Here is a 23,989-nt window from a genome sequence, read left to right on the forward strand (position 1 = left end):
AATATCACCTTCTCTTCCTGTACTACTCATTGGCTGTCTGGCTCTTGATTAATAAAATGTCCCAAGCACAGATTGATAAAGGGATTCTATTTGAGGAAAGGACTCTAAAGTCTATTGAAATAAAGGATCTAGTAAGAGGAACTTTACCTAACAAATGCAATCAGTGTAACCTGGCTTCTTGTACCTCAATGAATCCCCAACAATAAAAAAAAAAGGATCCAATTACTTCTCACCTAAAAAGCCAATCAAATGATGAGGAATCTGTCAGGAAGTGTAATCCCATCTCTCCTTTTGTACCTCTCAAAGAAGAGAGAAGCTAAGTTAAACACATTATACTATACCTATGCTCAGATTCCTATAGAAATGTATTTTTTGAAGTGTGGTACAGGGAAACCAATAGTTGTACACACACCAACATGTTTTATTTTACCAGTTATGTTATTAATGTCATGTATATTAGGGAAATCACAATAAGCAATTTAAATATTCTATTTTGTGTAGCTTGGAACAAAACTTAAGTTCCAGATTTAATACTTAAGAATATAATAAAATATTGCAGAAAATCATGGCAGTGAAAATTCCGGCAACAGTGATTCACAAAGTTGCTGCCAAGGTTAAAATTTAGAACACTCCCTCCCTCCAAGGCATGGTCTCTATGGGAATTACCCGGCCAACAGGTTTGAATGATTAAGTATCATAGTTTATGTACTTGGCTTACACGGAATCAAAAGTAAGCTTTTAGCAACACCTGTAACACAGTGGTTACAGCACCAGCCACATGCACAGAGGCTGGCGGATTCGAACCTGGCCCAAGCCAGCTAACCCACAATGACAACTGCAACAAAAAAATAGCGGGGAATTAGGGCAGGTTGCCTGTTAGTCCCAGCTACTTGGGAGGCAGAGGCAAGAGAATCGCTTAAAGACCTAGAGTTGGAGGTTGCTGTGAGCTGTGGCACCATGGCACTCTACCAAAGGTGATATAGTGAGACTCTGTCTCCAAAAAAAAAAGTAAGCTTTTTCCTTTTTCTTTTTCTTTCGGAGACAGAGTCTCACTATGTCACCTTTGGTAGAGTGCCATGGTGCCACAGCTCACAGCAACCTCCAACTCTAGGGCTTGAAGCGATTCTCTTGCCTCAGCCTCCCAAGTAGCTGGGACTACAGGCACCCGCCACAACGCCTGGCTATTTTCTGTGGCAGTTATCGTTGTTTTAGCTGGCCCAGACTGAGTTCGAACCCGCCAACTTCAGTGTATGTGGCTGGCACCGTAACCACTGCACCACAGGCGCCAAGCCAAAAAAAAATAGCTTGTAAAGGACTCTGGACAGGCGGGGCGCAGTGGCTCACACCTGTAATTCTAGCAGTCTGGGAGGCAGAGATGGGAGGATCTTCTGAGTCCAGGCGTTTTGTTGTTGTTGTTTTTGAAGCTTTTATATTTGCATTTACTCTTCATTTAACCTTTAAAACACTACTATAGTTGAATATTAAAACAGAAACAATAGCAAGTAGTGAGCATATTATGATTACAGTCCCTCACTCATTCATTACTGCACAAGTCCAGGAGTTTTTGAGATTGCTGTGAGCTACAAGGATGCCACAGCATCTGTCTTGATGAATGAATGAATGAATTACAAATAAAGGACTCTGGACAGATGCAAGGGGGCCAGAGGGAAGATTTTTCTGAAACACTGTCAATACCAACTCTGTTAACCCCAAACAAACTTTACAGTTCAGCCATGAGAAGCTAGAACCACAGGGCTATGAACCAAAAGCCACAGATCACTCTCTCTACCCTTCCTGTAGCCCAGGGTTTTTCGACCCTTTTTATCTCACGGCACACTTGAACCCACAGTTAAACTTCCATGGCCCACTTAAATTATGTTGATCAAAACAAACAAAAAAAATAAATAAAACAAAGAACATACTTACTGTGCTTTGAAAGTCTTTCGAAAATAATTAGTGATCGTTAGAAATTTTCATGACATACCTAAGATCCTCTCACGGCACACCAGTTGAAAGTCACTGCTATAGCCGTTTGGGAAGCAGCTAGAAGTGGTGCTTAAAAATAACCCAAGAAATAATACAAACAAAATGGGTGGAATTCTTTGAGTTCCCCATTGACTAAGTCCCCCTCATTTTGATCTCTGGGAGATCTGACGTTTGCCCCATAGAGTTCCTATGTGGGGGAGGAGGGGCGGGAAGCAGGGAGGGTGCACCTATAAGGTGAGGGTGCTCAGCAGGCCCCGGGGTAAAAGCCTCAACTATAACTTGAACTTTACCATAGAATTGAAACAATGTAACCTAAACATCTGTACCCTAGCATTAATTTGAAATTTAAAAAAAAAAAAAAAGTTCATGTGTAAAGGGGTTGGGTGCACGGTGGAAAGAAACGAGAGAGGGGGAGGCTTTGGCCAGAAATCTAGTGCCCTGTCCACGGCTTCCCTCACTCTACAGAACATTCTAAGACACTCTGCCCTGCCATTTAATAACGAGAGATTTCACTGAAAAATTCAGACTTCCCATTCTTCCAGAAGAGGATCTGAAAACCTTGAGTCCACATTTCCTTCCATATGGCTCCGGGGGCTGGAGTCCTCGAGGTGGGGCCCGCGCTCTGCAGGGCACCTGGCCCCACCCCTGTCCCCACCCTCCTCAAGTGCCTCCCCGAACCCAGGTCCTGAGGACCAGCCAGCAGTCTCTTCACATCACACTTAGTGTGGAAGCTTCTGCATGCCCCATCTCTCCAAGGTATTTTAAGGAAAATAAGAGCACAACCACCTCTTTGTGGAGGCAACAAAATTCATTAAGTATTTAGACCCTATGACCCAATTACATTTGTATAGAAAGCATTCCACATAAGTCACCCTACTTTTCCTACACTCAGTCATCATCCCTTAACTGCACCACTTCTCTGATACAGACATCTCATCCTTGTAGCAATCATCGTCATAATACAGTAGGTAAGATTCTTTTTTTGAGACAGGGTCTCAGTTTGTCACCCTTAGTAGAGTGCTATGGCATCACAGCTCACAGTAACCTCAAACTCTTGGGCTTAAGAGATCCTCTTGCTTCAGCCTCCTGAGTACCTGAGATTACAGGCACCCGCCATAACACTTGGCTAATTTTTCTATTTTTTAGTAGAGACCGCGTCTCGCTCTTGCTCAAGCTGGTCTCAAACTCCTGAGCTCAGGCTATCCACCTGCCTCGGCCTCCCAGAGGGCTAGGATTACAGGCACGAGCCACTGGGCCCAGCCAGTAGCTAACATTCTTTGCAGTACTTATTATGTCAGGCACTGTTCTAAGCTCTTGATTAATTCATTTGATCCTTCTAAGGACCTACAAAAGTAGGCCATATTACGATCGTCATGTACAGATGAAAAAACTAAGGCATAAAGAGGTTAGTCACACAACTAGTGTGAGGGCTGGGATTTGAGACTCACTTCTACCTTCTTAACCACTGCACCTTAGCTTGTCTCAAAAACATAACGCAATTGTAAACCAAAGTGATTATTAAGGGAGTGGGATAGCTCTGGGGGAGACAGTATTATTTTCGGGGGGTTTTTTGTTTGTTTGTTTTGTTTTTTAGAGACAGTCTCACTTTATCACCCTCGGTAGAGTGCTGTGGCATCACCAGCTCACAGCAACCTCCAACTCCTGGGCTTAGGTGATTCTCTTGCCTCAGCCTCCCAAGTAGCTGGGACCACAGGTACCCGCCACAACGTCTGGCTATTTTTTGTTGCAGTTTGGCCGGGGCCAGGTTTGAACCTGCCACCCTCAGTATATGGAGCTGTAGCTGTCACCCTACTCACTGAGCCACAGGCACCACCCTATTTTCAAGTTTTTGTATGTTTCACTAACATTTGAACATTTGGTACAAATGTATTGTTTTGGTAGAAAAAGAAACTTTCAATTAAAACAATTTTTTTGAGACAGAGTTCACACTATGTCGCCCTCAGTAGAGTGCCGTTAGGTCTCAGCTCACAGCAACCCCCAACTCTTGGACTTAAGCAATTCTCCTGCCTCAGCCTCCCAAGTAGCTGGGACTACAGGCGCCCGCCACAATGCCCAGCTATTTTTTTCTTGTAGTTGTCATTGTTGTTTTAGCAGGCCCGGGGCAAGTTCAAACCTGCCACCCTCAGTGCACGTGGCTGGCGCTGTAACCACTGTGCTATAGGCACCGAGCCAAAACGAAAATTTTCAGAATAAAAAAAAGAGTTATGAAAAGTTGTGATTAGGGCGGCAGTCCCACATGCCGGAGGTGGCAGGTTCAAACCCAGCCCCGGCCAAAAAAAAAAGAAAAGTTGTGATTAATTCGAAAGGCAGCGGACATTTGAAGTGAACTCTGATGGATGTGCAGCCATCTCTATCCACTTATAGAAAGGATGTCCAGCCCCCAAGCCTCTTGGGAATACTCATAGCAAGAATCCCATCTGGTTACTTATAAAAACGTGCTCCCCTGTGGTTCCCAATGGACCAGGCACCTGAGGAAACCACCCACGTGTCCAGGCAGTCCCCTCCTCCCCTGACCTCTCCCAGCCAGGGCTGACCTGTGCTCTTATCCAGGAAGTCCAGGGACTCCTCGCTGGCACTGAAGTGGCTCGACGTGGGCTTCTTCTCACTGTCCTGCTCCACATCAGAGCCTGTATGCACCGAAGAGTTTGTACTCATGGGGGAACGTGGCATATCGGACAGAGAAATCCTGCGGCCAGTACCCCCGCTCAGCATGGGTTTTCCCATCAGGATTTTGGGGGACGCCGTCATGTCGAAGTTGAGCTTGATCTTCTCCTGCTTGTCTATCTTGGCAGTGCCAGCACTGGGGTTGGTGGGATCAAGCAGCATTTGGTACTGGCTGTTGGGCGTGTAGGGCGTCCTGAATGGAGAGTAGTTAAAAACCCCAAACTTCCTGCGGATATTCTCCACATACACCTCCATCTCTTGCATGGCACTGTTGAAGATGCTTTTCGTCTTTTTCACAGAAAAAGGAATTTCTTTAGACATGAGGTAGCAATTATTTACTGGAACCCAGGCCCTAGGAGGGTAAGAGAGAAAGAGACTGTGAAGTCAACTTTAGCAATTTCCAAGGTTGCTTTATTTTCTTAATGTGAACCAAAATAGCCTAGCGCGCTTGCCAGGATTCTCAAACACGTGTCCTATTTTCTTAGAACGACTTGGTTTGAAGGGCTAATTAATGATCCACTGAACAGACAGGTTCTATCATAAGAATAGAACATGAACAACCAAGCTTAGCTGAAATGTTAAAAGGCTACATAGACTTAAGTCATTTTATTCCATTAAAAAATAAATTCCCTTTGCTTTTGAGTTGGTGGAGTAAGAAACTAGTCACCGTATCTCAGACGATACATTCAAAAAGGTAATTATTCCCAGATCTCACTCAGCTGCACACAAACATAAGGGAGGGGCTTCCTTTTTCTCACTGAGATTCCAAATAGGGGTAGAAGAACTTTGGAAAACCATATCCCTAAGAGGAGGTGCATGCTTTTGAATGTGGGATAATTCACACAGAAAATCACCAAAAAACAGCCCATCAGCCTTCGGTTGGGCACTCTCCCAGTCAAGGCCAGGTCCATCTTTCTACTATCGACACCCACATCCGATGCAGAGCCCTGTCAGAGCAAAAATGCCAGCAGCAGCTATTTGGGAACCAGTAACCCACAGAGAAAACTGGGAACGCTGAAAGCCATGCTATGGGTGACAGCAGAGCCCATGTAGGGACATCCAGGATGTAAGTTGACCACAAAAATGATGCCCCAGCCTCAACCCAAATGTTAGCTGGGCAGCTGGCAAGAGTGAGCTTTTCCAAGGAGGCCTTTTAGATTTCATAGACCATGAACTCCAGCCAGGCATACAGCAATGGGAACAAATTAGACTTCAGGGAAGTAGAAAACTCAGTTGCTCTCCAAAGTGACCCTGTAGGAATGTGGACCCAAACTGCCACGTCTTCCAATGTTTCAAAGAGAAGCAGGAAAAAAATGGACTTTTTATGTTACATGTTAAGTGTATTTCAAACAAGTAGCATCTAATTTTTATTTTTAAGAGAAAGTGACCCATGGGAAATCAGAGCATGTCCAGGGGGCAGAACTCAGGACACAGACAGGCTGTTCGCAACTCTAGATGATACTGGATCACAACCCAAACTGAAACTAAATACCCTGAAAATATCTGTTTGCTCAGCATGCTGGAAATTACCAGTTTCTCATACATTCCGACTGCTACCTTTCTGCTGAGACTTGAAGAACCACATCTCCCGCCAGAGGGACCACAGCTGAGCGGGAGCCCGTGCTCTCAAGGGAAGAGTTTGCCTCCAGGGGAGCTGTAGCTTCAACAAGGTGAGTGAAGATCTGGACTGGACAGGACACTTCTGAGAAGCAGCAGGGACCCCCCCAGTGTCAAGAGAAGCAAAGAACACCTAAAGCAGCACTACCAGGAGCTCATCAGTCCGTAGCTCTTGTGACCTGTCCCCACCCTGTCCCATCCCTGACTTCTCAGGGGCCTTCCATGAAACTGCTCATCAGGGAAGTAAAAAAAAGGGTTTCTTCGGCTCAGCGCCTGTGGCTCAAGCGGCTAAGGCACCAGCCACATACACCTGAGCTGGCAGGTTCGAATCCAGCCCAGGCCCTCCAAACAACAATGACAGCTGCAACCAAAAAATAGCTGATGTTGTGGCAGGCACCTGTAATCCCAGCTACTTGGGAGGCAGAGGCAGGAGAATTGCTTAAGCCCAAGGAGTTGGAGGTTGCTCTGAGCGGTGATGCCACAGCAGTCTACCCAGGGCAAGAACTTGAGGCTCTGTTTAAAAAAAAAAGGAGGGGGGGGTGTTGGTTCTTTTCCTTATAGCAAGCCCAGGAAATCATTTACAGAGAAACTAGATTTGCTTTGTATGGAGTATGGAGTTGTACTGTCTCAGTTCCAAGCTCGGCTTGGCTTCCTCCCAGCTGTGTGATCCTGGGCTAGGTACTACCTCCTCTCAGCCTCAGTTTTCTTATCAGTACAATGGAGATAAAAAGAGCTTCTATAAAAAAGCACTTAAATGGTGCCTAGTGCACAACAGGCACTCAATTCATGTGAGCGTTTTTTATTTTGAATTAAACTTGGTAGCCATTAAGTAAAATATTTCCTGTATTTTTACATTATTGTATATGTATGTCTGTAAAATAAACCACCTTCCCCAAGAAAAAAATAAATTCTTTTAAGAGACAAAAAACATGCACTGAGATTCTCCAGAACATGCCTTGATTTGTGCAAGAGCCTTCACAGGCTCACTCTGGTTGAGTATTTATGAACTTGACAATTAACATGTGGTATTTCTCTGATTCCTGATTCTGCTGTCCTGACTTACACAGCTCACGCATGTCCAGGCATATGTCTTGGCTTTACAGCCTTAAGTACCAGGCCTCTCGGAGCCGCTCTTCTCATCTGGTTCCTGAGTCTCACCCAGAGCAGGCTGCTGATGAAGCCGCCCTGTTCTGCCTTAAGCATGTGTCTCAGATGAAGACCAACCGCCTCTGAGGAGCTGTCAAATCCCTCCCAAAGCCAACTGAAACACTCCTAGACCTCCCTGGTGTGGCCACTGTGGAATGCCCTTAGCAACTTCCTTAAGGTGCTCCCTGCTCCCAAATGAAGAGCACATCTCATTCCCTCAGAAGAGAAAGAAGGGCATGAAGAGGGGGCAGAAAACTCATGCTACTTTCTTCTGCACCAGGGAACAGAAAGGGCCTGGCTTCTACAACAGCTCCCTTATGGCATCAAAGCCCAAACCTCCAAGTTTTGGGGAGACAGCCTCTGTGAAGCTCTCAATGCCCGCTACGCCTCCCTTCCGTGGCTATCTGTCAGGAACAAGGGGTCCTTGAGGACTGGGCACAGTGGAGACCAGAATCATCAACCCCAAAGGTCTGGGAATGTTTGGTCCATGGGAGCTAGGACGGCTTTCTCCCCACCTGTTAACCACCTCCCTACACTGACCGGCTCCCTAAGTTGACCTAATTTTCATAGACCAGACATGCATCACAGGAACAAATCAATGCGGCAGTCTAGCTCCTTATGTTGACCACTTCCATACGCTGACAGTCCCTTTTAGATCAACTTACAGAGGGTCTACTGTATAGCCAACTTGTCTCAAGTTGTCAAGATCCTTTACACTTGCCATGCTGTGATGAAGAGGTGGGATGTACATACAGCCTACCACAAATTCTTCCTGATTTTCAAATAAAAACCAAGCTCCCGCCCACCCCTGTGACTCATCTCCTACCATCCTCCCCTCAGCCTATTTTAAACCACACTGTGCTCCTGGCTTTTCCTGAACACTCTCAGCCCCAGTCCTTCCCTGACCCTGAGCCTGAGACTCTGCTCTTGTTAATCCCCCTACATCCTGATCTGTGATCACATCTGCATTAGCCACCTTCCCCACTAGGATGTCAGTCTTTAGACAGGCAGGGACCTGCCTGGCTCACTCTTGTGTCCCAGCATCTAGTACACAGCCTGGGGAACAGCAGGCACCAAATATGCATTTTTTTTGAATAAAGGAATAAATGAATTTTGGGAAGCTTTCCAACATAAGTGGTTAAAATCAAAGCGTGATACTGCTTACTGAACCCAGCACCATCTCAACTAATTTCCATTTTATCTCCTGACAAAGGACTCCTGGGACGCCTTATAAATGATTTTGCAGATTACTTTGGAATTCATGCTTTTTCTTTGATCTGCAAGATGACAAGAAAAATTTAACAAACAGCAATCTTTCAGATTCTGTTCTTTAAAAATCTAAATTGTAGGGCGGCGCCTGTGGCTCAGTGAGTAGGGCGCCAGCCCCATATGCCGAGGGTGGTGGGTTCAAACCCGGCCCCAGCCAAACTGCAACAAAAAATAGACAGGCATTGTGACCGGTGCCTGTAGTCCCAGCTACTCAGGAGGCTGAGGCAAGAGAATGGCGTAAGCCCAAGAGCTGGAGGTTGCTGTGAGCCGTGTGACGTCACAGCACTCTACTGAGGGCAGTAAAGTGCTCTGTCTCTACAAAAAAAAAAAAGAAAGAAAGAAAAATCTAAATTGTATCAGCCAGACACGGTAGCTCATGCCTGTAATTCTAGCACTCTGGGAGGCCAAGGTAAGTGGATTGCCCAAGCTCACAAGTTTGAGACCAGCCTGAGTAAGACTGAGACCCTGTTTCTAAAACAGCGGGGCATTGTGGCGGGCACCTGTAGACTCAGGAGGCTGAGCAACAGAATCGCTTGAGCCCAAGAGTTTCAGGTTGCTGTGAGCGATGATGCCACAGTACTCTACCCAGGGCAACAAAGTGAGACTCTGTCTCAAAACTATATATAAAATTAAAAAATAAAATATATATGTGTGTCTGTGTGTGTGTGTATAAAACCTTCTGTATATTCTGAGGGCATATATAATTTTTTAGGACATGTATTTTAAATAGTCTCCTCTGTGCACTCACACACTTTCTCAAACTGCCTGGTGAGGCCCTGATGGAGTCTTTGCGTCATTCAATCATAACATCACTTACTAAAAGAGAGCGAAGATCTTAACGGCTTCTCATCTCAGCCTACCTGTCATTCTTAAGCACATAGGGAGCTCCATGCTAAAAGGAACTGCTTGTTATTACCTGGAATAAGTCACTCTGCCTTGTGCAGAGGGAGAGGGGAGGGCAGGAAGCCTGGCAAAGAGGGTATACACCTGTCAAAACAGCAACCCCTTATAATTTCCCATTGTAGCTTCAAAGAAAAGAGAACAGGAGGGAACTACTCAGCACTACGATAAGAGATTCATTTACTGGCAATCTGGGAAAATACTTCTGATCCTTGAAAACCGTTATTTTGAAAAGCAATTTATACAGAGGTTTAATTTACTTCTGAAAGAAAATTAAAAAAGAAAAAGAAACAGCAGCACTTAAAATAGCCATGGAACCCATTCCAATGCTGTTTTTGTCAACAGAACCAGTAAAGCAAGATTACATTCTAACATTTCTGAAAAAAACAGAAGCCCATGCATTCATCGAGCTTAACACAACACAGGAAAATATTTTTCAATGATAAGATCAAAGGTTGATATCACAGCAATAAACAAAATAACAGCCACGTCCTCCCTTCTTTGCTTCTCCAGGACAGTAGCAAAGGTTCAATGAAAGCTACACATGCAAAGTCTGTTTTAAAGACCCACCTGTCGTGTTGTCCAAAGAAACGGGCATCAACCTGCCCGTCTTTATCCCTCAGAGCTTTTGCAGGCCAGAATGGAAACCCCTTCAGTTTTGCCCAGACCAAGGGATGTGGATTGCTCTAGGAAAAGAGAAACAAAATCCAGAGTATATACATATTTGACAGCGAGATGCTCATATAAGCTTGCTGTGTGAGGATGAAGCAGGTTTGAGGGATACAGGCCCCAAAAGGGAAGAGAAGCGTGTCGAACAATGTCTGCCCATGTGGTATTATTCCTTAGAAGGTGTGTGGCCACGATTCCTGGACAACACTGGGAATGGGCTTACAGGGTGAAATTGAGAAGAACCGAATGACAACAAAACAAAAAAACAGGCTTAAACCCCAGCTGTGCTATTACCTGGGTGGCCAAGAGCAAGAGAGCTCACCTTCCTACGCAGCACACGCACAGACAACACCTGAACCCTCTGTTGAGCCAGGATGAAGTGTGCACCAGGCCTAGCATACACTATGGGACCATATTAGCCACCTTGATGCTTTATCAAAGGCTACATGGAGACTTAGCTGCTCGGGTGTTAATCTCCAAAAGATAGGAGGGAATGTCAAATAGGTTTCCTCAACTTTACTTGTCCTATCTTGCCTTCCTCCAAACCCCGAGACTCTAGTCTCCCCTTCAAAGCACACACCAGCCCACCCCAATGATGTATTCCTCTGGTTTGGTAAATATAGATTCCTGGGGGACACTAGGGTGACTTTCTTACCCATAAAAATCATTATTTGAAGAGAATGTGAACTTGATCAAGGACTCTTAATAGAGACCCAGCACGACTTGCCAACGACACACTGCTCCAAGTCTTGTCACGCTACTTGCCTTGCTCTGGCCCATCCCACATCTCTCACAAGCTCCCTTCACTCTATCCAGACTAATAAACCCAGCAAACCATGACTCCCCTCTGCACACAAACTTTCAGCCTAAGGGGTTTCTCCCACCTGGATTATTTTCACACTGTCATAACTTCATCAGTAAAAAATTAGTTTAGACCAGGTGCGGCGGCTCATGCCTGCAATCCTAAGTGCTTTGGAAGGCCCAGATGGGAGAACCACTTGAGGACAGGAGTTCAGGAACAAGACCCTGTCCCTACAAAAAATGAGTAAAATTGCTGGGTGTGGTGGCAAGACACGCCTGTAGTCCCAGATTCAGGAGGCTGAGGCAGGAGGATCTCTTGAGGCCATGAGTTTGAGGTTATAGTGAGCTGCCACGATATCACTATACTCTAACCCAGGCAAGAAAGACCCTGTCTCAAAAAAAAAAAGTTTTGTTAAACTTCACCCAAAGTTTCATCTGATAAGCCGCTGAAGAAAGCTGTCTCCAGATAGCCTTCAAAAGCACAGGGTTCAGTAAACAAAATAAGCAAAGTGAATCCAACTTACACAAGGCTCACAAAACCAGTTATCTCGTTTTTGGCAAGCAGCTAGATAACATTCTGGACATACTTCGATTTCATTCATCTGTAAAGCAAAAAATACATTAGGATATGTCGCCCCAGGGGCCTTACATCTGGCCGCCCTCAATAAATGCCTGATGATTCTGAAGGATGAGATTAAACAAAGCCCCACGGCAGGAATACGTGGGAGATGAATCCAACTGCCTCTCACCGTTCCCAAAACTCCCACCCAGTCCAAGCCACATCCTCCTCACTGTACCGATACGAAAGCTGGCTCCGTGCCCCAGCTTCAACTCTTGCCCTATGGCCCTTCCCCGTGCACCAGCCAGAGCCATCTTCTACAAACACGACTTTGATCTTGTCTTTGCAGTGACTTGCCCTTACACCAGCAGTTCTCTATCAGGGCTGTCTGCCCCTTCCACATGTTCCTGTGGGAATATGTCTGGAGACATTTCTGATTATCACCATCAGGCAGGAGGGCACTGCCGGAACCTAGGATGTACAGAACAGACTCCACAACAAAGAATTCTCTGCCCCTAAATGTGCCAAGTTGGGTAACAATAAAATGTAAACACCTGATCAGTTCCTTCCCAGCCAAGTATGACCAGGCCTCAGCTCACCTGTCTGAGCTCATCTCATACCAGCTCTGCTCCCCAAACCCTTCACGCCATTCTTGTCTCCTCTGCTTGCCATGACTAATTTCTGTGCACCTCTAACCATACTGACCAGAGCAGCTAATACCATACTGTCCTATTTTATTTCTACTGACAACCCGAAAATTCATTTAACTTATTGTCCTTTTCCCTTTTTATTTATTTATTTTTTTTTTTGTAGAGACAGAGTCTCACTTTATGGCCCTCGGTAGAGTGCCGTGGCCTCACACAGCTCACAGCAACCTCCAACTCCTGGGCTTAAGCGATTCTCTTGCCTCAGCCTCCCGAGTAGCTGGGACTACAGGCGCCCGCCACAACGCACAGCTATTTTTTGGTTTGCAGTTCGGCCGGGGCAGGGTTTGAACTCGCCACCCTCGGTATATGGGGCCGGCACCTTACCGACTGAGCCACAGGCGTCGCCCATTCCCTTTTTATTTTTGAGACAGAGTCTTGCTATGTCACCTTTAACAGAGAGCTGTAGTGTCATAGCTCACAGCAACCTCAAACTCTTGGATTCAAAAGATCCTCTTCCCTCAGCCTCCCCAGTAGCCAGGACTCCCCAGTAGCCAGGACTACAGGTGCCTTCCCTCCCCAGTAGCCAGGACTACAGGTGCCTTCCCTCCCCAGTAGCCAGGACTACAGGTGCCTGTCACAATGCCTGGCTATCTTTTTTTAGAGATGGGGTCTCACTCTTGCTCAGGCTGGTCTTGAACTCAGGTCTCTACCTCGAACTCATGGGCTCAGGTGATCCACCTGCCTCAGCCTGCAAAAGTGCTAGGATTACAGGTGTGCAGCACCATGCCTGACTTGTCCTTTCCTTTCTTAAAGAAAGTACTTCCTCCCGTCACGCAACACCATGGCTTAGAACCAAAGGACTTGGAAGCTCCCTTTTTGGATCTACATTCAGACTCTACTATTTACAAGTTCTATTGACTTTAAGGGAAGCTACAAATCTCTGGGCTTCTATTTCTTCATCTACAGCAGTAAAGGGATGATAGCAGAGCCCACCATATAGGGTTGTTATAAAAATTAAATGAGAAAAAAAAAAAAGTAAATGAGGACAAGGCATGCTGGCTCACGCCTGTAATCCTAGCACTTTGGAAGGCTAAGGTGGGTCACTTGGGCTCAGAAGTTGGAGACATCCGTCTGTACTAAAAATACAAAAATTAGCTGGGTGTTGTGGTAGGCTCTGGTAGTCCCAGCTACTGGGGAGGCTTAGGCAGGAGGATCACCTGAACCCAAGAGTTTGAGGTTGCTGTGAACGAGGCTGATGCCACTGTACTCTAGCCCAGAGTGAGACTCTGCCTCAATGAATAAATGAATGAGATAAAGTGCTTCAAGGGACACAGTCATCAAGACATCAGTTGACATTTATTGAAGATTTAGAGTGTGCTGGTCATCATTCTAAGTGTTCTACAGGTATTAACTCATGTATTCCTCTGTGAGGTAAGGCTATCATTATCCCCATTTTACAAAGGTAGAAAATGAGGCCCCAAGAAGCTGAGTAACCTGCCCAAGGTCTTACAGCAGCAAAGTGGCAGACTCGGGATTTGAACCCAGGGAGTGGGGCTCCAAAGCCCGTGCATGTCAGCACTGTCCTGGTATTGCCATTCTCTCCCATCACCATCAGCCTTCTTTTTCTCTTTACCACCTGTCATCACACGAGGTGCACATAGACAGCAGGTGTTCAGTAATCACAAGACTGACCGACTGACTTATGGGCCAATGACTAAATAACTGAATGAATGGTGGAATGCATCTCCTTCTAGCCCAGTCCATTTCTGGGCTATTCCAAAGGAACCTACCCCAAACAGTCTCCACCACCTGTCATGGAAGAAATGTAAACTAAAAGTAGTATAGTGAAATGCTACCACTTTTACTGATCATATTAGGGGTAAAACAAATATACATGTATTTTTAAAATTAGAACCCCCTGTATTGGAAAGGATGCAGAAAACAACCACACTTATCCACTCCAGGCTACTGTTAATTTGCTACAGTTTTGCTATAAGATAATCAAGTGGTCTCAACCTAAAGGCTCTGCCACATTTACAGCCTATGACCTAGAATGGCATTTGTAAAAATTATACTACGCTTATCATCAGAAGTGCAATGAGAGTCATCACCTTGTTATTCTGAAGTGCTGATGAAACTGGGTACTACCAAAATGACAAAAAGGGAGCAAAGAAATAAATGTCCATGAATTGTTTATAGGAATATTACAGCAAGGAAAAATGCTTTTCTTCATGTGTGTTTAATTGCCTAGGAACATAGAAAATACTCAAAGTAAACTAAGTGCTGGCGATGCCCATAGCTCAGTGGGTAAGGTGCCAGCCACATATACCGAGGCTGGCAGGTTCAAACCCAGCCCGGGCCAGCTAAAAAACAACAATGACAACTGCAACAACGACAACAACAACAAAAATAGCCCGGTACTGTGGCGGGCATTGTCTCAGCTACTTGGGAGGCTAAGGCAAGAGAAATCACTTAAGCCCAAGAGTTTGAGATTGCTGTGAGCTGTGACCCCACAGCACTCTACCCAGGGCGACAGCTTGAGACTCTGTCTCAAAACAAAACAAAAAATAAATGAATAAACTAAGTGCAAAGGCAGTATATAAAACTCTGTACAAATATGCAGCTATAGATGGATCAAAGTGATACCCAAACTGATTTTCTTTACAAATGAATGAATGAATGCAAACACACAGACAGAATGAAGGTCATTACAACTCAGTTTTTTATTCTTACAAGAGGGATCTAATAAAGACAAGTCACTTTAGCTGCTTGCCTGTCCCACGGTCTCAGAGCCCACAAGCCCAACAAGTTTATTGCATACCATCAAAAGTATGGGTATTTGCAAGAGGGACACGCTCTCTCCAGGACACCTGGGCCTATGCTCTGAGAAACTGTCATGGCCTTTCGCCCAAATGTCAAAACCCAAACCTCTTCTGCAAGAGGAGTGAAAGAGACATAACTGAATGCCACAGATTGTGGGGCCAAGGTCAGAAATTATGCCTTCTATCTAGGCAACCAAGAAAACTCAAAATAACCAGTGCTTGCCCATGACTTACGGGTGCAACATAAAAAGTCGCTTCTATCTCCCCCAGAGCATTTAGTAACATATGGGGACTTCTTTGTTGCTTTTACTTTCCTTAAAGAGTAATGGTTCTGGTTTGTGCTTCAACACATTCCAAAATCACCATGGCTCCCTACTGGGAGATCCTACAACTTGAAACCCCCTCGCTCTGGGCGCACCTGAAACGGGGCAGTGGGAAACACATACCTCATGTTCACAGATTTTGATGACTACCTTCGCTATTTGCGTCAATTTGTGATTTCCTAAGGGAATAAGAAAATAGGATTAATTCTAATGGAAACACTACAACCCCCAGACTGGGGATTACACCTCCAACAACATTTTAATGTGCTTTCCTCTGGGATTAAGTTTTTAAATGGGGGTGGGGGGTTCTGGCTTCTGATACTGGTTCGAATTATGTGATTTGTCCCATCAAAGTGGGCCGATCTTTTGGTGCCTTTCATGTTATCTTCTCTGAAACTGAACGATTTATGTGGGTTTCCCTAGAGACTGTAGATTGGTTATTTTCAGAATGCGTTGACATCCTAAAGGGAGTTAGTAGAAAGGAACCTGACTCTTCCCGTGGGTAGAGAATCTAAGCCAAGAAGGGAGAGAGGGCAAGAAGTAGCTCTGATGTGCCCGACGCTCTGGTGTACATTTTCTTATTAACTTCTCGTGAAGCCGTATCATGTGCCCATTTAATGAGTGAGTAAACTGAGGCTCAGAGGAGTTGTGCTTACATGAAACACTTCATTAAAAAGATAAGCATCTAAGCCCAGGTGTAGAAATCCTCCACCATTGCACTAAACCAGAGGACAAAAGACGGTCAAAAAGTCATGTTTTCTTTGAACCTTATAATATTTACAAAAATTATAAATTTGTTGACAAGATTTCACAATGTGCCTTGAAAACACAGAAGGTCTTATAACACCTAACCAACACAGCACTGGGGCTGCCCACAGTGACCTCCCTGGACCAGACAGGAGTGCTCTGTTCCCCATAATCGCCCGCACATCCCATGGCCGACAGCCATCTGGCTCATATGCGTGTTTTTCTTCCACCTGACCTCATTCACTTATCTGTAGGATTTGATGGGCCAGCCCTTTCTATATATTGGAGGAGTTTATCATCGTTATACAATTTCTCAGTGCCTAGTGCTTCTCCTTTCCCCTCTCCCTGCACCCTCGGCTGTTCTAAGTTAATAATGCAATGTGTGTGCTGAAAGCAGACACCCACCCATTTGTGTATCTTAAACACCAGCTAACAGTCTACACTGGGCCGGGGGGGGTATACAGGGAACAAGACAGGTCCCCAAAGAGCTTACATCCTAATAAGCGACTGAAACAAATAAAAACAACACCATTCAGAAAGAAAAAATGTTATACAGGGAACTACGGACACGGTAGAGAGTCCTTCACAGGGTCGCCTGGTACAGTCTAGGAAATCAGGGAAAGCTTCTCAGAGGACTGAGAGCCCAACACTGAAAGACAGGGAGAAGTTATCAAGACACAGGGGAAGGACTGCTGCTGCAGGGGACCTGGGGACAAGAGCCGACAGGGTAGGTGGGGCAGCACATTGGAGGATGAACATGGCCAAAAATCAGAGAGAATTTGGGGGGGGGGGGTGCGGGGGTGCAATGGGCAATTGCCCGAGAGGGAAGATTAAAATGGAAATCTCCACTGCGGCCAGAGGACTCAATGCTCTAAATCCACAACAACACAACTAAGAAAACTTGGTCCAGAATAAGAAGAACTCCATACAGTTCAATTTTTGAAATAAGCAAAAAATATAAAGAGGTATTTTACCAAAAAATATATACAAATCACTACACATGAGAAGATATTCAGTGCCAATGGGTCATTAAGGAAAGGCCAATTAAAGCCACTATGACATAACCTTTTACACCTTTAAGAAAGACTAAAGTTAACAAGGCAGACAGTATCAAGTGTCGACAAGAACATGGGCAACTCGGAGTCTCATATACTCTGCTGGCTGAGTGTAAAATGATATGACCACTTCGCAGAAACAGTTGGATGATATTTATTATCAACTTAACTATAAATCTACTCCACGGTCCAGGAACACCACTCCTAGGTACTCAACCAAGAGAAATGAAAACGTATGTCCACACAGAGAAGGTTCACAGAAGTTTTATTTATAATAGCCAAAAGCTGGGGGAGGGGGGTCCATCAGTATCAATACGGTCACCATGGCAGGCTGATGGAAAACACGCTCAGCCACAAAGAAGGGCAAACCACTGATTACACCCAACATAAATGAATCCCAAAAGAGCTACAGTATGAAAGCCAGACCCAGAAGGGCAACCATCTCAGTGACTCCACTGATAGGAGGAAATTCTAGAATATGCAAAACTCACCTACAATGACAGAAAACCAACAGTAGTTCCTTTTGAGTGGGGTTTTACTGGGAAAAGCAAGATGGGGATGAAATAGGATAATGGAGGCCAGGCGCAGTGACCAACACCTCCTAGCACTCTGGGAAGCCAAGGCAGGTGGATTGCTGGAGCTCAGGAGTTGGAAGACCAGCCTGAGCAAGACCAAGACCCTGTCTCTACTAAAAAAGAGAAAAAGTAGCCAGGCATCGTGGGGAGTGCCTGTAGTCCCAGCTACTGGAGAGACTGAGCCAAGAAGATGGCATAAACACAAAAGATTCAGGCTGCTGTGAGCTATGACTCCACAGCACTCTACCCAGGCCAACAGAGTGAGACTGTCTCAAAAAAAAAAAAGAAAAAGAAAAAGAAATAGGCTAATGGAAATGTCCTAGATCTTATGTGGGTTTGTAGTTAATACGTTTGTCAAACTCACAGAATGCACACATAAAACCTGGGCATTGTATTTTAAGCAATTATATTTCCATTAAAAATAGGTTTTTAGAAACAACAGTAAGAGGTAGCAGCAACAGAGAGCCTCCAGCCACTTTGGACCTCAGCTCTTCCCTAAACTTCACGTAGCCACTGCCCCTATTTATGCATGTTGGTACTCTGGGTTATCAGCCGTCGGGTATGCATTTTGATGGAGGGTGTATGAAGGTGCAACGCACACTGAGCATACTTCCCTACTTAGGGATCACCCGAGCCACTCACCCCCATTATAAATGATGCAGTTGTGCAAAATCCACTTTGCGTCAGCCAGGAAGGCTTCTGTGCAGCCATACATTCTCTTTTTAGCATTCTGGGAAGAAAAGCCATGGAGCATAATCACCAGTGAGTGTAAATAAGCCACAGTAAGTAATACTTGCATCTCTACCTAATTTTCTCAGCAGTTGTTTGCCAGATGTATCTGGGCTCTTTTACTCATTTCCCAAGATACTATTATTTTTGAGATCTGTAGCCCTAAAAAAAAGACACTCAACTGAATTTATCAGCGTAACGTGAATATTTTCACCTTATCGAAGCTGCCATTTATCAAGTAGGTCCTTCCAATAAGCAGAACATTTTATATATTATTTTCTATTAGCCATACTGCCTCATGTAAAGCTCATGATAACTCAGGGCTGTACTTATCATCAGCCCCATTTTACAGAAGGGAAAACTGAGGTACAGTAATGTTAAGGAACATATGCTAAGTTCCTAAGCTATTAACTTACAAAGCTAGAATTCCAACCCTGTCTATTTGGAATCCCTTCTTTTTTCCAACACACCTTAAGGGTGTGCGCAATTTTCCAAAACAGAGTGAATTTATCATTCCTAAGTTATCAGGGCAGAAATATGAAATAATGTTTCCTCTTTATGGATGCATTTTATTACCCATGTTTTCCTGTGAACAGTTGCAAAATCAGCAGCAAGATGATGTGCTCAATCTGAATAAAGTCTCCCAAGTGTCATTTTTACCGTGGAAGTTTAATATAGGCTTAAAATAACCTTCAGGCATTCAAGAAATATCCTTATCAGTATAATAGGCCAAGTTCTAAGAAGCCCCCATCTTTATTGCTCATCTGGAAGTTTCCCCCAAACACTTAATTTTCTCTTCTTCCTTCCTGCTGCTCTCATTGGCACCTCCAAAAGAAAAGAAAGGGGAGGGAAGGCTCCCGTCCATCAAATCACTAACTCTCAGATGTTATGACTTTTTCAGGTAAAAAGCGAGACACCACCCGCAGAAGCATTATTAGTGGATTTCAACCATCCACTACAATCTTAGAAGAATGTTTACTGAGGGAAGAAGTTGGGGGATCAAGAGTTCTTCTACCCAAATAAAAATGGAGCCAGGAAAATGCAGAGAAATCATCTAAGACAGTGCTTGGGAAGTGGGGGATCTTTCGTCATCTTGACAACTGTAGGCTGCAACCACGAGGTTCTTTGACAGAGGCCAACCTTTTCTAATGTACAAAGGTCCATGGGATGGAAAATGTACTCAGCGTAGTCAGGATGCTGTTCCAACGGAACAGGCTTCTGGAATGCGTCTGTCTATAAAAGAAAATATACACAGGAACAAACCCATCATTGCTGTGGAAGACTAAGCATTAAAACCAACAAACGACTTGAAAAATGGAGACAACGTTTTAGACCATACAGCGTGATTGTGAGACACAGTCTAGCTCTTATCTAGTCTTACCAGGCTAGACTACCATGGTGTCGTGACACTCACTGCAACCTCCAACTTCTGGGTTTCAGTGATCCTTCTGCCTCAGCCTCCCAAGTAGCTGGGACTACCACCACGCCTGGCTAGTTTTTCTATTTTTAGTAGAGACAGGGTCTCGTTCTTGCTCAGGCTGGTCTCCAACTCCTGAGCTCAAGGGATTCTCCCACATCAACCTGCCAGAGTACTAGGATTACAGGTGTGAGCTACCATACCCAGCCCAGACAATTCTAAAGGTTTCGACAAAGCATGACCTTGGGAAGCTCCAAATTGCTCCATCTTCTAATTTTGCCTAGTTTTTGATCATCACGGGCCCAGTTTGTATTTTGATTTTGGTATTTGTATTATTTTCGATATGTGCCCAGGTTCTATCCTCTTCTATTAAGATTAACAGTTATAACCCACTGTGAGCTAAAAAGATGCTTTGACAAAATCAGCAACTTTCTGCCTTGACTGACTTCACGTCAAACAGCTTACGTAAGGAATTAATGCCTTCTCCAATTCTTTCTTGTTGGTTTACACATAATTCTATACTGGTAGCAATCCACATGACCCATTCTTTTTATAAACAGTCTTCAGCAGATCTAATTTAAGCCTATGAAAAAAGGAAATAATGAGCGGCACCTGTGGCTCAAGGAGTAGGGTGCCGATCCCAAATGCTGGAGGTGGCGGGTTCAAACCCAGCCCCGGCCAAAAAAAACCACAAAAAAAAAAAAAAAAAAGAAAAGAAAAAAGAAAATAATTCCTTATCATACTTAGCATAAAAATCATGGCATAGCAGCAAAAAAAAAAAAAATAAAAGTTTTAACCAAACTGAGGCTACTATGCACTTTTGCTTCCATTGATTTGAGATTGTGTCCAAGAGCCAAACAGGTTCCCAATTTAACAACATTCAATTGGTATGCTCCAGGATATAAATCTCAAAAAGAAAGTTTCTTTTTTTTTGGGTGGCGCCTGTGGCTCAAGCAGTAGGGCGCCGGTCCCATATGCCAGAGGTGGTGGGTTCAAACCCAGCCACGGCCAAAAACCACAAAAAAAAAAAAAGTTTCTTTTTAAAGAAATAAAACCACGGGCGGTGCCTGTGGCTCAGTCGGTAGGGCGCCAGCCCCATATGCCGAGGGTGGCGGGTTCAAGCCCGGCCCCGGCCAAACTGCAACCAAAACATAGCTGGGCGTTGTGGCGGGCGCCTGTAGGCCCAGCTGCTCGGGAGGCTGAGGCAAGAGAATCGCTTACGCCCAGGAGTTGGAGGTTGCTGTGAACTGTGTGAGGCCATGGCACTCTACCGAGGGCCATAAGTGAGACTCTGTCTCTACAAAAAAAAAAAAAGAAATAAAACCACAGTGATTACTAAAAGCCTTGATAATCCTGCGTTTCCAAACATTGGTTTGATTTAGAAAGCAAACTCTGACTCAGAGTTTCACAAAGGGTCACAGCTGAGCCTACAAAGCATTTGTGCAAAATCGGAAAGGAGAAACCCCATTCTCAAGTTTCTTTAGATCAGGTGTCCTCAAACTGTGGCCGCGGGCCACATGAAACGGTGTGAATTGTATTTGTTCCCGTTTTGCTTTTTACTTCAAAATAAGATTATGTGCAGTGTGCATAGGAATTTATTCAGAGTTTGTTTTTTTTTTTTAAACTGTAGTCCGGCCCTCCAACGGTCTGAGGGACAGTGAACTGGCCCCCTGTTTAAAAAGTTTGAGGATGCCTGCTTTAGATTCATCTGACATTTGTCATCATATGCTGACTATATTGTCATATTGCCGTTTTTTTAAAAACAAGTTATTTTCCTGCCGTTTTCCTGAAAACCATGATAATAAATATGTAAATATGCAAGTCACACGCAGCACCACAGTGAGGCTCAGACCTGGCCAGCCTCTGCCCTTCAAGGGGCAAAGCAGGTGCATCAAATCCCATTTCAAAATTGAAGGAACTAACCACATTCTCACAGACATGTTACTGGTCGAGTTTTACTTGGTAGGTTCCATCATCCGACCTTCGTTATAAATAGACTGTGCTGTACGCAGCTGTGTCATGGAAACGGAATTTTACTAACTCCCTCGAGGACTAGCAGAGAGCGTCCCCGTTGCCCAATGGGGTATGAGGTTTCATTTCACAACCAATCAGAATTTTAAATCCTCACCAACTCTCTACTATATGTCATTTCCCAATTAAACTCCTTTGGGACACAGAATGCTCACTACAGTTTGCTGAGTGCCATCATCCCTTACGCTTAATCCACAGATGCCTGAACCTGGGCATACATGCAGGCCCAGAGAACATGTAAGGTATTTAGAAAGCTAAGCTGTTAGAGAGCAACAGTCACGATTTTCATTGACGCTTAGACCAAGAAGAATGTTCTTCTTACCCCTGGCTGTTTCATTTTCTGAATGGCAAACTTGAGCAGGTAAGATAGCTGTTCAATGTTGAGCATTGTCATGGCTTTACTTTGCGTCTCGATGCATTCTGCTACTGTAATTTTCTACAAGTTAAAATCATATACAAATGCATGGTTAGTAAGAAGAAATTACTACCCATGTGCTTCTTTCCCTTCTATTTTTTCGATACTCACACATAAAGAATGCACTTCCCGCCTAACGGAGACTAGTTGTTTCACTTGGCAAAGACTCCCATCTATTAGACCAGTGGTTCTCAACCTTCCTAATGCCCTTTAATATAGTTCCTATGGGTCATGACCCACAGGTTGAGAACCGCTGTACTAGACCAAAATGTACTAGATCAGTGGGTAAAAATTAAAAAGCACAACAATTCATTTATTGCCTTATGAGGAAATGTTTTTTAGCTCATGAGACAACGTGACCCTAGAAAGGTGTGGGGAGAAAGAAACCTGAAAAATCGTCATTATTATCATCTTTGGGTTTCAACAATGGGAAAGGAAAGGAAAGGCCATGTATGGCTTCCGGGTGATCTCTTCGTGGGACGAATACTTATCAACCACTTCTCCAGATCTTCTTAAGGTTCTGGGCTATCTTTCAGGAAGTTGACAAGGCACTAACTCAATGACATCACTGATGAGAAGGACTGACTCCCCTGCAGAAAAAATAAAAGGGATGGATCGGACTAATAATAAACCAGACTTCCTTCTCTGTCTCCACTAATGTGAACTCAACGCCGGACATTCTGGAAAACTGCACAAGAAGTAGAGTCCAGCCATCCATTTCCATGGGCAACAAGGGAAATTCCTACCAAAGACGAGGCCCACAGAAATGTTGGAAACCTAATTCAGCTATATAAATCTGGTACTACTATATCTTAAGGCTTCAGAGTCCTTATGTAGCAGCAACAACAAAAACAGCAAATTCTGATGATGTCAGGGAACACTCTTGAACCATCTGCGTAGGAAGAGCTGAGAAAACTTTTCGACAATTAATCTGGATTCAGTTTCCATTCTTCACATTTCTGGGGCCTCCAAAAGAAACTCCTGAGATACATCTCGTTGGTTGTCGAGAAAAAGGCCAACACGAGAGTCACTCAGAAGCTGGACACAGTGCGCGATGCAGACACTTATCTATTTGCTTAGCTGCCAGGGCCTGACACATCCAGTTGACTGCCTTAGCACTGCAGCTCTGAAAGAAATTCAGGCCCTGCATCATAGACACACAACACTTGCTGGTTTGATTCTGACTCGTTTCCAGGCAACTACCCCCGGTGAACACCTGGGCTACTTTCCACACCCCCAGCCCTCTTTCCTGGCTAGCCATGCCTGGGTCCTACAACACAAAAAGTGCCGAATCAGCCTATTTCAACTATTTATTTGCTTGATGTCTGGGAATCCAGTGTTGACCAACAGGTACAAGGGCAAATCAGCTAGGGGATGATTGGTGGAATCCTTCTACCTACTAACAAGAGATGCAGGGAGAGGGGGATTTTAGTCTGTCCACACATGGTGCCTGAACCCCCTCAGTGGCCATCTTACGGTTATGGGGAACACGCATCTCAACAATGAGATGGCAAGAGCCTGGTTCTGAACAAACTCTGGCCTGGCCCTGCCTCCGGCTTCTTCCTGCCTATGATAATAAATCCCTGTTGTTTCCAC

General features: G+C 44.6%; 1 protein-coding gene across 23 annotated transcripts in view; it reads right to left on the reverse strand.

The window, feature by feature from the left end:
• The window catches only part of ZMYND8 (zinc finger MYND-type containing 8), a 131,414-nt gene that overhangs the window by 55,246 nt on the left and 52,179 nt on the right, over nt 1-23,989 (reverse strand). For all 23 annotated transcript variants that reach the window (XM_053574362.1, XM_053574359.1, XM_053574356.1 and 20 more), the window contains 7 exons: nt 22,301-22,414; nt 19,671-19,763; nt 18,444-18,531; nt 15,548-15,603; nt 11,598-11,675; nt 10,174-10,289; nt 4,542-5,023 (listed from right to left, as the gene is read on the reverse strand). In XM_053574362.1, coding sequence (XP_053430337.1) covers nt 4,542-5,023; nt 10,174-10,289; nt 11,598-11,675; nt 15,548-15,603; nt 18,444-18,531; nt 19,671-19,763; nt 22,301-22,414 — 1,027 coding nt within the window. The remainder of the gene's footprint in view (nt 1-4,541; nt 5,024-10,173; nt 10,290-11,597; nt 11,676-15,547; nt 15,604-18,443; nt 18,532-19,670; nt 19,764-22,300; nt 22,415-23,989) is intronic.

Source organism: Nycticebus coucang, chromosome 21 (assembly GCF_027406575.1).
Source record: "Nycticebus coucang isolate mNycCou1 chromosome 21, mNycCou1.pri, whole genome shotgun sequence".
NCBI lineage: Eukaryota > Metazoa > Chordata > Mammalia > Primates > Lorisidae > Nycticebus > Nycticebus coucang.